The sequence below is a fragment of the Chaetodon auriga genome, chromosome 1 (genome assembly GCF_051107435.1).
Source record: "Chaetodon auriga isolate fChaAug3 chromosome 1, fChaAug3.hap1, whole genome shotgun sequence".
Lineage (NCBI taxonomy): Eukaryota > Metazoa > Chordata > Actinopteri > Chaetodontiformes > Chaetodontidae > Chaetodon > Chaetodon auriga.
Genome location: NC_135074.1, coordinates 19,644,494 through 19,659,072, shown reverse-complemented (window position 1 = coordinate 19,659,072; position 14,579 = coordinate 19,644,494). Strand labels below are relative to the sequence as shown.

Below are 14,579 nucleotides of genomic sequence, written 5' to 3'. Positions count from 1 at the left end.
AGGAACCACTGCAGATTAAAACTCCAGCTGTTGCAAACATCAGAGCATTTTCACATGCCAAAGACATATTTTGCAGATACAAGTTACATTAAATCTGTCACTGTGGGAGAGATATAATATAAACAAATCCCTGCAGGTATATGAAGACTTTCAGTGAACGTTCACATCATCTCAGCAGCGTTATTGCACATTATGGCAGTTTAAAGTTTGCCATACCAACAGGTGGTCCGGCAGGTACAACACACTTCCTCTCAGGTCGCGTAGATGGAGGTGTGTTGCTGTGTTTTGCCACACCCTCCTGCACCATCTTCTCCACCTTTTCTTCATCCAGCAGTGGGAAGGGTACCTGGTGCACCCTCAGGTGCGATCCCTCTGAAGGCCGAGGCACTTTCTGGAATGCCATGTGGGGATTTGGGTTCTCCTTCAGAACACATGGCAGGGAACCGCATGTATTAGTCAGATACACTGCTGTATATACTGTATAGTGGATACACACATGAGGAGCATGCTTAAATGAGGGCATTAGTGCTACATTGTACAACACTAGTTCAGGAGAGGAGATGTAGCTATGCTAATCTGTGTGGTCTTACATTTCTGTACAGCTGCTCAGAGAGTTCCCTGATGTGCTTCTGCAGCTTGGCAGGGCTGACCTCTTCTTCCTTCAAACTGTCAATGTCAAAGGCCACCAGCTAGAAAACACACATCAGCAAACAAACAAAAAACACAACAAACCAGTATTATTTAACTAGTAAATGGGTGGATCATCGAGTTGAAAGCACTGTGATGAACAGTGTTCCTGCAGTACAGTCACTCATTACTGATAGTCAGCTTATTTAACAGATCGAGTATGATTTGTCTGTGAAAAATGTGAATGAACTCCACTGGTTATTAAGTGAATGGTAATTCAGTTCAGCTTTAAGTGGGGCATTATGGTGCAGTACCTCATCAAAATGATCGCAGGCTCGGTAAGGCGGACCCCTCTCTGAGACAAAGCCAGCGAAGGCCATGCCATCCAAAACCTTGGTCAGAAAATCGTTCTCAATGAGGCCCCGCTGGCCCAGGAAGGCAGTCTGGATAATGTCAGAATTAGAGCAGTTACAACCCCACACAGATGGGAGCAATGTAATCTTGTTCATATGGACATACTGTGGAATGAAAAACAAGCATAGTGATCACAGCCATTTTTAGAATAAGATTACAAAATCTTCAACAAAGTATCTCTGCAAGGGGGCCTGAGACCAGCATCTTTTAATGTTCAAATCATGGATAAGTTCTTCAGCATGTCCAAAAAGGGGAATAAATCTAGTTATAAATGACTACATGCAAATGAATTTAATTTACTTTACGCATGATTATTTGTGCTTGTGGGGAGCAGAGATAAAACACTGTTCACTCAAGCCTTCCCCACTCAGCGATTCCAGGCGAATAAGCAGAGCGTTTGTTTATAATGTGATCCATGTGGGGTACTTTGAGGATGATGTGCTGAGGGGTTACCACGGCGACACCACAGACACGAACAAACAAAATCCCCGGCACAAAACAAAAATGTAAACCTAATATGTTTCATATGGCTCATTGCCGGGCTTTGCCCAAGGTTACGGGATTGTGTCCGGAACTTGCATAAACAAAAGGATAGCATCACGGAAGAGTCATGGAGCCTTTAAAACACATTTAAAACAACACGCATACTCACACAAACACACACTCTACGCATCCCTGACAGGTTTATCTGTCGGGTCTTTACATGTAATTTCATCCTCACTGCTGGACTCAGGCTAAAAACATTCTTGGCACATCAAAAGAACAATGTGTTTGCTGAGGAGCAGTTGCTAAAGGAGTTTAATCTGAGGTCACATACTGGAAAATAAGGTTTTTGCAAAATTTTTATTTCACCACTGGGAATTCCAGCATGTCGTTATCTTACCTTGTGAAAGTGAATTACAGGTTCAGAATGGATGCGGATGAGCTGCAGGCAGGATCTGTAGCCCTGGAAGAGTTGTGCAAACAGCCTGAGAAAGACGGCCCTCACCTCCTTGTCCTGAAAAAAACACACACACGCACGCCACTAATGCAGTCTGATAACTTTATTGTGCAACACATGTTATTTGTCTCGAGGGCAATGGGTTACCGTCAGTTTGTGCCCTCACTCCTCCACTAACCTTTTAGCGATAAGAGACTTTGTCTACTGAGGGCCATCATATCCTCCTGATGTGGGAGGAGGAGGACATCGCTCCTCGCAATGAGACAGCCTGAGGATCATGAATGAATGCAGGGCATGTGATAGAGAAGCTGACTTACCAACAACTTGAGGTTGGAGGGTGCAGTGCGAGGCGGAGGGAACGCGTTGTCTGCTATCTCCAGATCAGGGTGCAAAACCTGTGAGGAATACATTTATCTCCACATGATTAGTTTTTTTCACCCAACAGACACTCTTATCTACAACTTTGTGCAACAGCAACATAAGAGAATATTCCTCATTTATTAGGAATGCATGATGAGTAACCGGATAATATAGCACACCATGACAAAGTATTGCATGATTTAATTAAGAAAGTAAATTAAGAACATCAATTTTACCAGCAGTCAAGTCTGACCACAACAATTCAAGCGTTACTTACTAAATACCTTACTGTATGTGTCTGTGTGAAAGATGGACCGACAGACACGTATACCAATGCTAAACAAGGACATGCTGTGATCTGTCAATTTGGTATTTTGTTTTTCTTGCTTACTTCAAATGTCAGCATATTGTCATTATTTAAATAATTTATTTGCATCTATGTCTGTGTGTGTGCGTATGTTTGTACTTACCAGGGACAGGGCCGTCTGTGTTTGGTGTAACACAGGTTCAGGGAGAAGGGACAAGTGGATGCACTCAGGAATCTTTATTGTTCCTCCATCCAGGTCAGCAATAATAACATCCAACTGGAGAACACACATAAAATACTGACAGGTCAGGTTGATTGCAGCTGGAAGGAGTACTGTGAGGAACAGGAAGCATGTCTGACGAAGCTCAGCTGAAATCAGCTATATAAACATCTTCTCGAAGGGCAGATTACTTAATTCTCATGTGTAAAAATGGAACCAAAGGGCTTGTTAAATCAAAACTCCCCTGTCCAGTAGAAAGAACTAAAATCCTACAATGTCACAATGCATCATCACTTTTAGGACATCAAAAGAAAAACTCCAAAAGATTCCATTATTCTTTCATGATTCACAGGTGTTTGAAAGCATTCAGGCATCAAGTTCTGCTTGCAAGTACTGTAAGAGAGATTGCTGGATGCCTGTGACACATCTGCACTCACCAGATCCTGGATTTCAGTCTGAAACATGGAGTGCACTCCGATGATGAAGGGAGTGGGTGAGCTCAACACCTCCAGCAGTCGTGAAGGCAGAATAGGGATGTATGGGTAACTGAACACAGGAGGGGACATTAACCGTGAATACACATATGTGTAATAAAACCAGAAAGAAAGATAAATGGTTAGAGTCATTTTCAAAACTTTTACCCTGGGGAGAAAAATGATTTCTCCTAAAACTCCCTCTAAAGTTAGTTTGACTGGAATGATATTAATGCACGCATTTGTTCTAAAAACAGAAGTAAATTAATCACTGTATAAGTGACAGGCACCTCTTGAAGAAGGGAATTCTGAAAGTCAGCGGAAACATTTGAAGTTACTAAATACACAAGTTGAAACAAGGTCAAAATTTTATGATGTTGAAGGGTAATCTTATCCAAAAGATACACCTGAGCTGAATGCAAAGATGAACAAAGTTAATCATCAGTCGAATCACAAGCCATAGCAGTCACATGAGAATCTGTCCTGCCACTGGGGTCAAACGCATGCTTACCTGTATTTAAGGGGAAACATGAGGGCTTCCAGAGCGCGACACGCCTCTCCAAGCCTCTGGTAACTGGTGGAGTGGAACAAAACCTTGTGTTCTGTCAGAACCGCACAAAATAGGCTTAGAACATTTTGGATTCCTGTAACGAGAAAACAACAGAGAACGAGAGGAATGAGATATTTGTTGGAATGTGACTGCCACATTGTTCCAGATCATTCATCAAACATTTGTTGACACAGATCAGAGCACACAATATTCATTTGGGAGTTCTGTGCGTATTCATAACAGCTTCAAGACTGATTACTGCAGCTCAAGACATACAATATTCTGTAGAATGTTGGCAGTGTTATACAGACCAACCAGACAAATCTTAATATAGAAGGTTTTTGTGCTACTTATGGATGGGATGGAGACATCTGTGTACTGATGTGGTAATCTCACTTTGAAGATCGAAGATTCCACAATCTGTGGAGTTTATTCAATGAATTGTTAAACTGAGTACAATGTTTGAGACTGCTTCCGATGCAGCACCAAAAGCCCGAGCTTTGCCAGCTCTGTGGTGAGGAAGAAGCCTGCTCAGAAGACAGCATCACTTTGTCTGCACAGGCTACTGCAGCCTCATCCGTTTACTGAATAAACTGCCGATATAAATTATTCTGCCGCAGCGTGTCTTTGGTCAGTGAGCATTGTACCTCCTTTGTGTGCTGCACAGCATAGAGCAAATACAAGCCGTATTCCAAAAAAGTTGGGATGCTGTGTGAAACTTAAATAAAACACAGTGTGATAACACTGGTTCATCACTTTGTGAACACATGATTGTGTAAAGGATATTAATACATGAGCTCAGGAACACATATACTGTAAATGTCTGCAAACACAGTTCATTTGTAAATGATTTCATTCTGTTTTTATCTATGTTTTACACAGCACGCCAACTTTTCTGGAACCAGGGTGTACATGTAGGCAGGATACTGAGCCAACCCTGGACTAAGGCAAAAAAAAAAAACAAAAAAAAACCAAAAAACAAATACTGAAAAGAGCAGTTTATGTTTTTTAGTAAACTGCAGCAAAACGACTTTTGCTCTAAGTAGTTTTAATGCATTTGCTCCTGTAGTTTCCAAAGATTTCATGAGCTGAAGAGAACTGCCGTAATATCAGTTAGAATCACTACACATAAACTGCAAGCTGTCCACTGCCTTTTTAAGACAAGTCATGATGACAAACACTGAATACAAAGTCATAGGAAAACTCATCTCTCCAAAAAACAAAAGGAAACGACACTCTCTTACAGTATAAATAATATTTCAAATACCAATTGGACAATCAGGAAGAATTCTAAGTTTACAGTTCCTGTTATTGTTTTCTATCAAGCAACTGACAGACCAATTCATCACACATCGAGTGATAAAGAGAGAGGAACACTGGCAGACATATATCCGTGCCACTGGGGGCGCTGGGTCTGGATGTTTGGCTGCCTGAGTGGAGCACTTCAGTGATAAACAGGAAAGGGAACATGTGCCTCAACAAAATTTGAGATTTGTCAAACTTAATGGTTCGAGTTGTTTCAGCTTCAGACATGGTGGGCCCAAATGCTGTGAATGAAGTGCTATTTTTGGTAGCACCTTTTTCTATTAAGAGTGTACCTCCGGTTTCATAATCACACCTCAGATTCAGGTGTTTACTTATCTTGTGTAAACGACGACCCGTTTCCGAGCCCTAAATCAGAAGTGACAGCAACATCCCCGGACAACAGAAGAGACAAAGGCAACAAACAACAAACAACAGCACTGTTGATGACCGGTTTTATCTCGCCCCAGGGGGATATACTTCCTGTGCAGAGTGACATGTTTAACACACATTCCTCTCTGGTGACTAGGGTGACCTGTGCACACAGAACAATGTGCCGACCTGCCCGTACAGCTTCTAGCCAATCCTCATGTGGACATGAGGATGACCTAATAAGTATAGACGATGCGCTTGTTCTCTCTGCTTACGTGTAGCTGGTCAGCTGACCTGTGATGTTTACCTTCCTGTCAGCATCCAGAGAAAGCAGTTTTAAGGGCGGAAGAATGATTAACTAGGCCAGTGTCTAACAGTTAGCCACTTTCACTCTGTATGCTATGATAGCTTAACTGTCAATCAAAGATTCCTGCATACATTTGTTCTGCTGCACAATACAAAACAAACATTACATTAACAGTTAATCAAAGCGGGATTAAAGGCAAGAGGCAAGAGAGATAATTGCACACTTTGTTCCTTTATGAACGGAAGACAGACCAAGCCATTAAATACAGCATCTATGATTCCACATCAACACTCTCTCTCTCTCAGAATGTAATGAGCAATGTATGCATGAGCAATGTAATGAAAGAGAACAATCACTGTTAAAGGAACAGTTCAACATTTTGGGAAACGTGACTTTTTTCTTTCTAGCCAAGAATTACATGAAAAAAATGACACCACTGTCATTTGTGCACACTCAATATAGGGCTTACTGCCAGGAAGTGGTTGGTGTTGCTTGGCTTGTAAAGTGCTCACCTGGTTCTGTCCAAAGCAAAAAATCATTTTTTTCGCCTATCTTGTATCTTTAATCAAGTCATGGTTTTAGGGTTAGCGGTCTCCTCCTGCTTCCAGTCTTCATGCTAAGCTAAGTTAACCATCTCCTGGCTGTAGCCCTCTATTAAGCACACACAGATGAGAGATTTCCTCGTCTAACTCTTAGCAATTGTCATGTTACTCACAGCACAACAATACTAATACCCCTAAAATTACTTTAACATTAACAATTATGCATTTTTAACAATGATGTCACAAGTGAGCACCTTTCAAACTAACAGTAACTGTGGCCCTGTGGCTGCTTCAGGGACAAACAACACTGCATAATATACTGTACTGATTAATGGAAACAGGCCTGTGAAGACTGATGGGCCATGGCTGCGGATCATATCAATATTGTTTTGCTTTGTGTATCCAGATTGTCCACAAAGGCTTGACTTCCACATAACCCTGATGACAACAGTATCATGCACGTACCCTCCCCATGTGCATGCTCACCACTTTATCCAAACAAACAGAGGATGGTGTGAATACACTCAGGAAATAAAGTCCACTCTGTTTTGAAGCACATTCTTCTAATCAAATGAAGCTAAATGAGGGGCCAACTTTCCATTACAAATCAAATTTCAGGTGAAAAATATTTAATTTCACTCTCAGCACTCGCAGATGTACGCCTACAGTTGGGTAGAGTCAGACGAACTGAGGCTGATTCTTCTAGAATGACTCGAAAGTCTAAAAATGTAACGCACAATAGCTCAGTTTGCAATTTCTTACAAGCAGCCATTTTCAAAGCCTGAGGAAAGTGATAGGCACACTCCTTAAACACAGCTGAACTACTCCATGTATGAGTCATGGTGAATCAGGAATGTTGTTCTTAACAAAGCACGTATTACCTGTGCAAGTCATTTCACAGTTTGAACTGTTAAGACCTAGAGTACACACGGCAACATGAAACCAACACACTGCATCAAATCTTCATCATATGCTCGTTACAGAATCACTGATGGGGCAAAGCAGAAACCACCAGAACCTGCCTTAGAAACATTTAGTGTAGAATTAATCCCAGTTCTTAATGGCTCACTGTAAAAGATTGTTAAAGTCCTATGGTGCTGTAGTTTACCACCATGTAATTAGCAAAGTAGAACTGAGCCTCTAAAAATGTAAAATATGTCACACACACTGAGCTGATTTACCAAAGCAAGTAAGACGAATGATGAATAATGCCAGTAATAAAACAAATGTTTGAGTGTCCGTTGTCACGTTACAATGACCAACAGTCCATCAATGTCTTAAAAAAATAAACGGCAAACGTTGCAAAAGCGACTACCTGCCGCAGGAAACTACTGTTCGTTGACTCAATGAATTCGACAGCGGGGTGTTAATAACAAATAAATGACACAACACAGAGTCACTAACAAGTCACGGTCTGACTCATTAAGTCTCTTCCTGTCTTAGGATTACTAGTTGGTAGTTATCAAGGTGCGTGGACCCACCCAGCTGCTGGAAGAGCAGAGCAACACTTTTGCATGTGACAGGCAACGTGTCGTTCAAAGGCGTCTGGATAAGCTGCCGGTCTCCTGCTCCCAGGCTAAACAGCTTCTGTAAAGAAAAACAAAACCAGCAAAGGTCAGAAAAGCAGTCATGGAAATTTTCTACAGCCATCATGTCTACAGGGCCAAGCAGTAATACAACTGACCATTAAGATTTATTATAGAGTGAAATACGGCTGTATCAAATAAGGAAGGCACATGATGTTCAGTGCAGCTGCAGGGCCATTTGAATGAGTCTGCTTGGCATGGACAAAAAAAAACCTCAATAACATGTTTACCAAAATATAACTGGTACAGCTGCCGCAATATCACAGATCTTTTAAAAAGGATCCTTGCATTAAATATATAAATAAACACATTTTCATAACATGTATCTGCTGCTGAAATGTACATTTAGAAACTGGTCATGCAAGAGCTGTGTTTTGGATATCAAAGTGTTGGAAAGGTTCGCGATTCAGATTATTGAGTAGTAGCACTTGAAAAGTGGTTGGTAGAGACTTTTAAGATGAAGAAAACAACAGTCCTTCAGTCAAATCAAAAATTAACGATATTACTGGGTCTCCATTCACACAATTCTTGACATTCTTGTGTGTTTAACCAGGTGCTGCTTTGACAAATGAGTCTGTTCCACTGGTAAGGTTCAGCCTAGAGGCAGACTCAAGGACGTGGGATTTTAAGTGGCATCTTTCTGGGGAACTGGCCAAATTTTTCCTCTTGCAGCACATTAGCCATCATTTAAAACAAAATCAGATTTTGGATTTTGATCTGATGATTTCTCCCCAGTGGCAGTGGTAAACATAAAGTAATTTTCCATAAAATAATGATTGAGACACATTTTGGTGAGAGTCTGAATGTGTAAGTCACCTATTGCCTGATTCACTGCATTCATAGCCTCACCTCACTTCTAACTTCTGGCCACCAAACTGCAGCAAGCGAAATACAAAGCAATAGTCTTCATACACGGACATTTTAAATACTTATTCCCCTAAACTGTTGTAAACACAGTTTAAGAGCTCGGCTGTCTTTTGCACTCGTCTAGGCTGAGGTATTTTGCTCCGAGTAATGAAAAAAAAAAAAAAAAAAAAAAAAAGACAAATATGTATTAGAAAATTACTGCCTGTGGCTGGACAACAATCTCTGGCACCATCCAAACACGACATTCCTGATAGGCTGCATAGCTAACATAAATCATTTTACTAGCTGCACTACTGATCTTCAGCCATCAACTGCACAATCTATCACTGCCTCACAGTCGAAAAATGGATTGACGTGAACTTTTTCTAGCGTCTGTATCTGTGAGGAACAGGCCAGCAGCAGAACAGCGAGATGTCTGGTAGGACTTTTCCATTGGCACTTTTGGCAACACAAATCAAACCATGCAGTGTTGATTTGTGTGCCACCTGAGATGGGATCATATTTGGAGTTGACAGCCTCCAGGCGGGTTGCTGCAACGTCAGATGGGCTTCGTCATCATGCGGATATGATTGAGGAATATGTTTTTAAAGCAATAAGTGGTAGGTGGTAGCCAAGCAAAATCATAACAACAGTCTGAAAATCCACTATGATAAGCCGCTGGCTACCAACAACTGATGCACAGTGCAACAGTAAACTGTGCTACAAAGGGCACTGCTTTTTAACATCACTGACTCAAGACAAGCACGTCATAAGTTGAACACACACCTTCAAGCAGGGAACAGCGCTGTAATTGAGATGCAAATCCCTGCCATGCTGACGTGTCGAGTCAAAGTAAATCAAGCCAAGCCAGCACATGTGTATGGAAAAAGGCTGTGGCACTTTGGGTGTGCTTTGCCTCAGTTAGGACTTACCTGGGATCCACCGGCAACAGGAACCTGGAACGTAAAGAGGTTGGCCACCAGACCCTCTAAAGGAAAACTCAGGCTATCAATGTACACTGTGTAGACCAGACCCAAGCATCCCTGGAACGACAAAGTGTGAAATAAAACTGAGACACTACACATGGACACATACAGATGATAGCTACTCTATACAGTCACCAAAGCTGCAGCTCACGATCAAACGGGTGACCTTTCACTTCACAAATATCAGGGCAATAAAACAAAAATGATTGTGCTTTTCTGGTATTTACAGACCGTAATGTTTCACAGTTTATTGTAATAGAACTTACATGCATGTAGGAACAGAAGACCCTATCAACATGACTAGCAAGGCTGACCGTGAGTCTGTAAAGGCTGTGATTAACTCAGTCTGGAATGAAAAGATCAGAGGTGCTTACACTTCTATGTCTCATTTACTTTACTGAACTGCGTGCTTATGCTTAAGTAAACTTTGCAGACAGCACAAAGTAGATTAATGTCATCTCAGAGCTGCAAGATGAAAGCACTGATTTGACAAAAATGCAGAGTATTCCATCTGAACAAGACTGAAAAATATTTTTTAATCAAGATTTAATCATATGGTGTCTTATTACCCGGAATATTTCGGGATAATCCAGCCTGGACACGAGGATGAGACTTTTTGGTGCAAACACTTGAGCTGGTTGGATCAGGCCATCCTCCTCTGCCTCCTCATCTTCATCTCCATCAGCCTCAATGCTCTTTGATCCCTGAAACATTAAAAAAAGAAGCTATTTCAGTTGAAGAGTTCAACACTGTGCAATGGACTGCAGATCTTGAACTGTACTGTACTGTAATGTAGAGCACGGCAGCACTGCTGAGCTCCTAGTTGAGCTTGTGAACACATCATGTCCCTCACACTCATCTGGCATGTTCTACACATCACATATGTTATTTGAGCTATTTTCAGGGAAAAATTACTGATGCACCAAATATTCAAGATTATTCATCGGTAAAGTATGAATGAATGGGCACCCAACTTCGAACATCTTTATCATTTTCACTTTCTTGCAGGGGTGTGTCATAAAATAGGCTTGAAAGAAGAAGTAGTTGAAACTTAATTGTATTCCTGCTAGAAAACAAAAATAACCAAGACAAAACTCTTGCATAAGACAAATACATAGCTTCAGCCCACAAAAATCTTAAAAATCCTCCTTTGTCTCCAAAGAGGAGATACACATTTATGAATGTTTGGACTATTAATTATCTTCTTTCTTCATCTGTCCCCATTCAACAAAACTGCACATCCCACTGGAGCCATTGAATGAACACAACAGACTTTCTAAAATTACGATTGTTAATAAAAGATCTCGCCTACAAAGAGACAAAATCATGAGTAGATTTCCTCAGAGAAGAGTTGAGAAAATTAATGTTCCTGCCCTCCCAGAGTCATCATCAGAGCATTAGTGACAGTACAAAAGATATTAACAACTGCACAATGTTTACTATGTTGAGCAACAGATATCATTTACAGCTAGTCAAATTTCACCATTGAACAATATTCTTTATTGTAGAGCACAAGATGTATGAACCCACTTCAGAATGTGTTAAACATTGTACACTTAAGCTGCGTTTCCACTGCAGGAACATTCCCCAAGGATTAGGAACCTTTGGAGGAACTTATGGCTTAATTAAGGGACATTATTCCAAGGACCAAAAAGTCCTTGCTCTGTGGGTGGTACTTCCCAAAAGTACAGAAACTCTGGTGCTCATCCTCCTGAAAAATCATATGGAGTTACAGAAGAAAGCATACGACCAACGACAAACAATAACATTGTTGTTGTACAGTCGCTTTCATACATCACTGGTCTTTAGATTGCAGTGGAAACACAGGCAAAGGGCTGAAGGAACCTTTCCTTGAAAAGTACTTCCTGGGACTAAAAGCTCTGGGTGCTTTGGGGGAAATCAAAGCTACACTGAATGTGCACTTAACAAACAAAAAACACAAAAAGTTTCAGAATTTTGTGATGTGTTGGTCCTCTAAAGCTTGCAATTATGGGTGATAATATAACCAGAAACAAAGAATGACCTGGAAACAATCTTTCCTGTTAAAGTGATCAAGTGCACACTATGAAGTCATTTTTGCTACGATCAAACATGCTACCTACCTCTGCCCAAAATCACGAAAGGTTTGTCGTACAAGCAGCGGCCTCAATCTGGTTCTAATTGTCTCTATCGTGGATCCACAAGCCCTACCAGGACACTGAGACACCAACCTCATTCCTAACTAAAGCCCTTATCACAATCCGGTATATTTCTCCAGGCAGTGAAAACATGCCACAAGTGCTTCGGTATCTCAGGACGAAGGAGTATGGGATCAAAATATCCCATTCAGATGGGCACATTTCACGGTTATTCTTAGGATTTGGTTCAATTATTAGACAAAATACATTCCTCTGCCGCCTGTCTGGACTCTCGCTGGAATCCAACTGACTAGATAAGGATTTCAGTTTAGAGAGTAAAGACTATTAAAACACCCTCACGTTTCAAGAAGATCTTCAGTGCCACACACTGAATCCAGGAATGTGTGTTAATTTTGCAGGAACATGATGTCTGGATGGGGCCAAATATAGCCTAAATCTAATAAATACCTGACAAAAAAGGGAGGGTGGTGTTTCTTTTGGGGAGTCTGTCAAATTAGAGGTTTATAGGTTCAATTTTAACAATAAAGTGTGTAATATACACAAAGCATCCACGCGTGTTAGTCAAGTGTCTTTTTGGCATACACACACAAATATCTCCATTACTGTAAGCTATTTTAGACATGAGTAGCGCTTAAAATGTTAAAAAGTTGAAACTAAGACATTACAGGACAGTATAGTCAGCCATGTTCTGTTTCTGGTGTGGCGTGCCTGACCTGAAACATAGTTTATGGCCCCCTTTTTTTTTTAATCAGTGTAACTTTTACAACTCGCTTGGTAATAAACAGCAAACTGAGAAATCAAGATTATGAGAGCAAAGTTTAAATTCTGAAATCTGCCAACATGATTCGATTGTGTTTTTGTCATTGGCCAAATGATTATCCAACTGTTTACACTGACAAACTGAGCGAGGTGAAATGAAACAAATGAGACTACATAAGTAAATGTATATTTAGTGTTCCATGTGGAAGTCCTCTTCTATCATGAACCTGGAAAATATCTGGCACAATAACACAACAACTGCTGCTGCTTATTTTGCACTGCAGGCCTAATATAAACACTAAATGTGGAGTGTGTGTGAGAAAACAAGCTTTGTAGCACTCACTAATAGCCATGCCAGTCCCCAGATAACAGTAAACAAAGACACAATTACAAAAACATTTGGCTCCATAATCAAGTCTAAATCTGTAGTTAATGACAACGCATATTCCCGCTACTGAAACCAGCGCATGAAGACAGAAAACAGACCAAGATCTACTGGTCGGTAATGTCCAAGATGTTTTACACAGCTGAGGGACGTCATCACAGCGCAGCAATGACAGTTAAATCTAGTCTCTTACAAAGACACTCCATAGCCATTAACAACTGGGCTATTTTCGGTTATTTTCTCTCTTTGATGTGACAATTTTGCCCTAGCCCCCACCCCCACACGCTTTGGAACGAACTTAGAAAAATGTGCCCAGTTGTTCAGAGGAATGTTTGTGCAATTATGGTCTGATTCACACAACAAGCTGAAATGCAAAACTAATGAGGAAAAGATGAACTACTATAGTGTTGATTCTGATTGTTCCACCAAGCTTTTTGAAAGCTGACACATACTTCTCGTACATGACTGCATTTCAAAGTTAGCTTGAAAAATGCTGTGCTGATCTAACTGGAATGTGATTGATGACTTCCTTCCACATGTGAAAGGATGTGAAGTCACGGTGGGCACAGCGACAGGAGTCATTTAAGGCCTCTAACGAAGTCAAGCACAGTGAAACAATTAGCTTGGTATTCTGTGGGCTTTGAGCAGGGGGAAACATTAACGAGATCATTCATAAGTAGAAAAATGATGCCGTCCAAACAAATCTGTTGTAATCAATAAATTTATGGGGGTTTTGAACATTTGTGCCGTGACCATTAATCTGTAATCAAACACAATCTTGCATGCATGAGTAAATCTAATAAAAAGTGCTGGAGGGGAGTACAGGTTCATCCTCTCCTTTATAACAGCATCCTCCAGCCAGCTCCCAATTTATTAGGCTGTATACATGCAGGCTTTTGTTTTCTACTAATGCCTCAAATTCTGGACGACATCTCGCACACGACAGAATTCCAGACGGTCTTTGGCACCTTTTTAACTTGTGCAAAAGACTGCAAAGGAAAACAACAACACAATAAGCCTAAAATGGAAAACAGAAAATGAGAACATTGCCCACCAGAGACATCCCGATGGCTTCTAAGAATCAAGAGAGAGACACATGAAGATGGATGGGACCTCAAGCCCATCTTGTAGGGAGAAGCTAGCAGCTGACAGCGATGTGATGCAAAGCTGTTTAATGCGGTGACAAAGACAAACTAACTAAATCAGGATTAATGAGTCTGGCACTGTGGTTCAGTGGTTAGTGCCGGTGCCTCACAGGGCTGAGTCCTCTGTACAGTTTACATGTTTTTTGTATGTTCTTGTAGGTTTTTACACACTGTTCTTGTTTACTCCAACAGTCCTAAAACAGCTGTACAGTATAGTATGGAGACTCTATGACTGTGAGTGTCTTTTAGCCCTCTGACGGACTGAAAACATTCACCCTCAGATAAGTTACAGCTTCCTGTGACCCTGAAAAAGATAAAGC

At 40.9% G+C, this 14,579-nt stretch overlaps 1 protein-coding gene across 2 annotated transcripts in view; it reads right to left on the bottom strand.

Moving 5' to 3' along the window:
• sbf2 (SET binding factor 2) overlaps nt 1-14,579 on the bottom strand; it is an 89,570-nt gene that overhangs the window by 42,813 nt on the left and 32,178 nt on the right. For both annotated transcript variants that reach the window (XM_076728609.1, XM_076728601.1), the window contains exons 4-14: nt 10,402-10,536; nt 9,779-9,889; nt 7,896-8,001; nt 3,853-3,985; nt 3,306-3,414; nt 2,812-2,925; nt 2,299-2,376; nt 1,925-2,038; nt 942-1,070; nt 591-689; nt 217-421 (exon numbers count right to left, since the gene is read on the bottom strand). In XM_076728609.1, the coding sequence (XP_076584724.1) occupies nt 217-421; nt 591-689; nt 942-1,070; nt 1,925-2,038; nt 2,299-2,376; nt 2,812-2,925; nt 3,306-3,414; nt 3,853-3,985; nt 7,896-8,001; nt 9,779-9,889; nt 10,402-10,536 (1,333 nt within the window). The remainder of the gene's footprint in view (nt 1-216; nt 422-590; nt 690-941; nt 1,071-1,924; nt 2,039-2,298; nt 2,377-2,811; nt 2,926-3,305; nt 3,415-3,852; nt 3,986-7,895; nt 8,002-9,778; nt 9,890-10,401; nt 10,537-14,579) is intronic.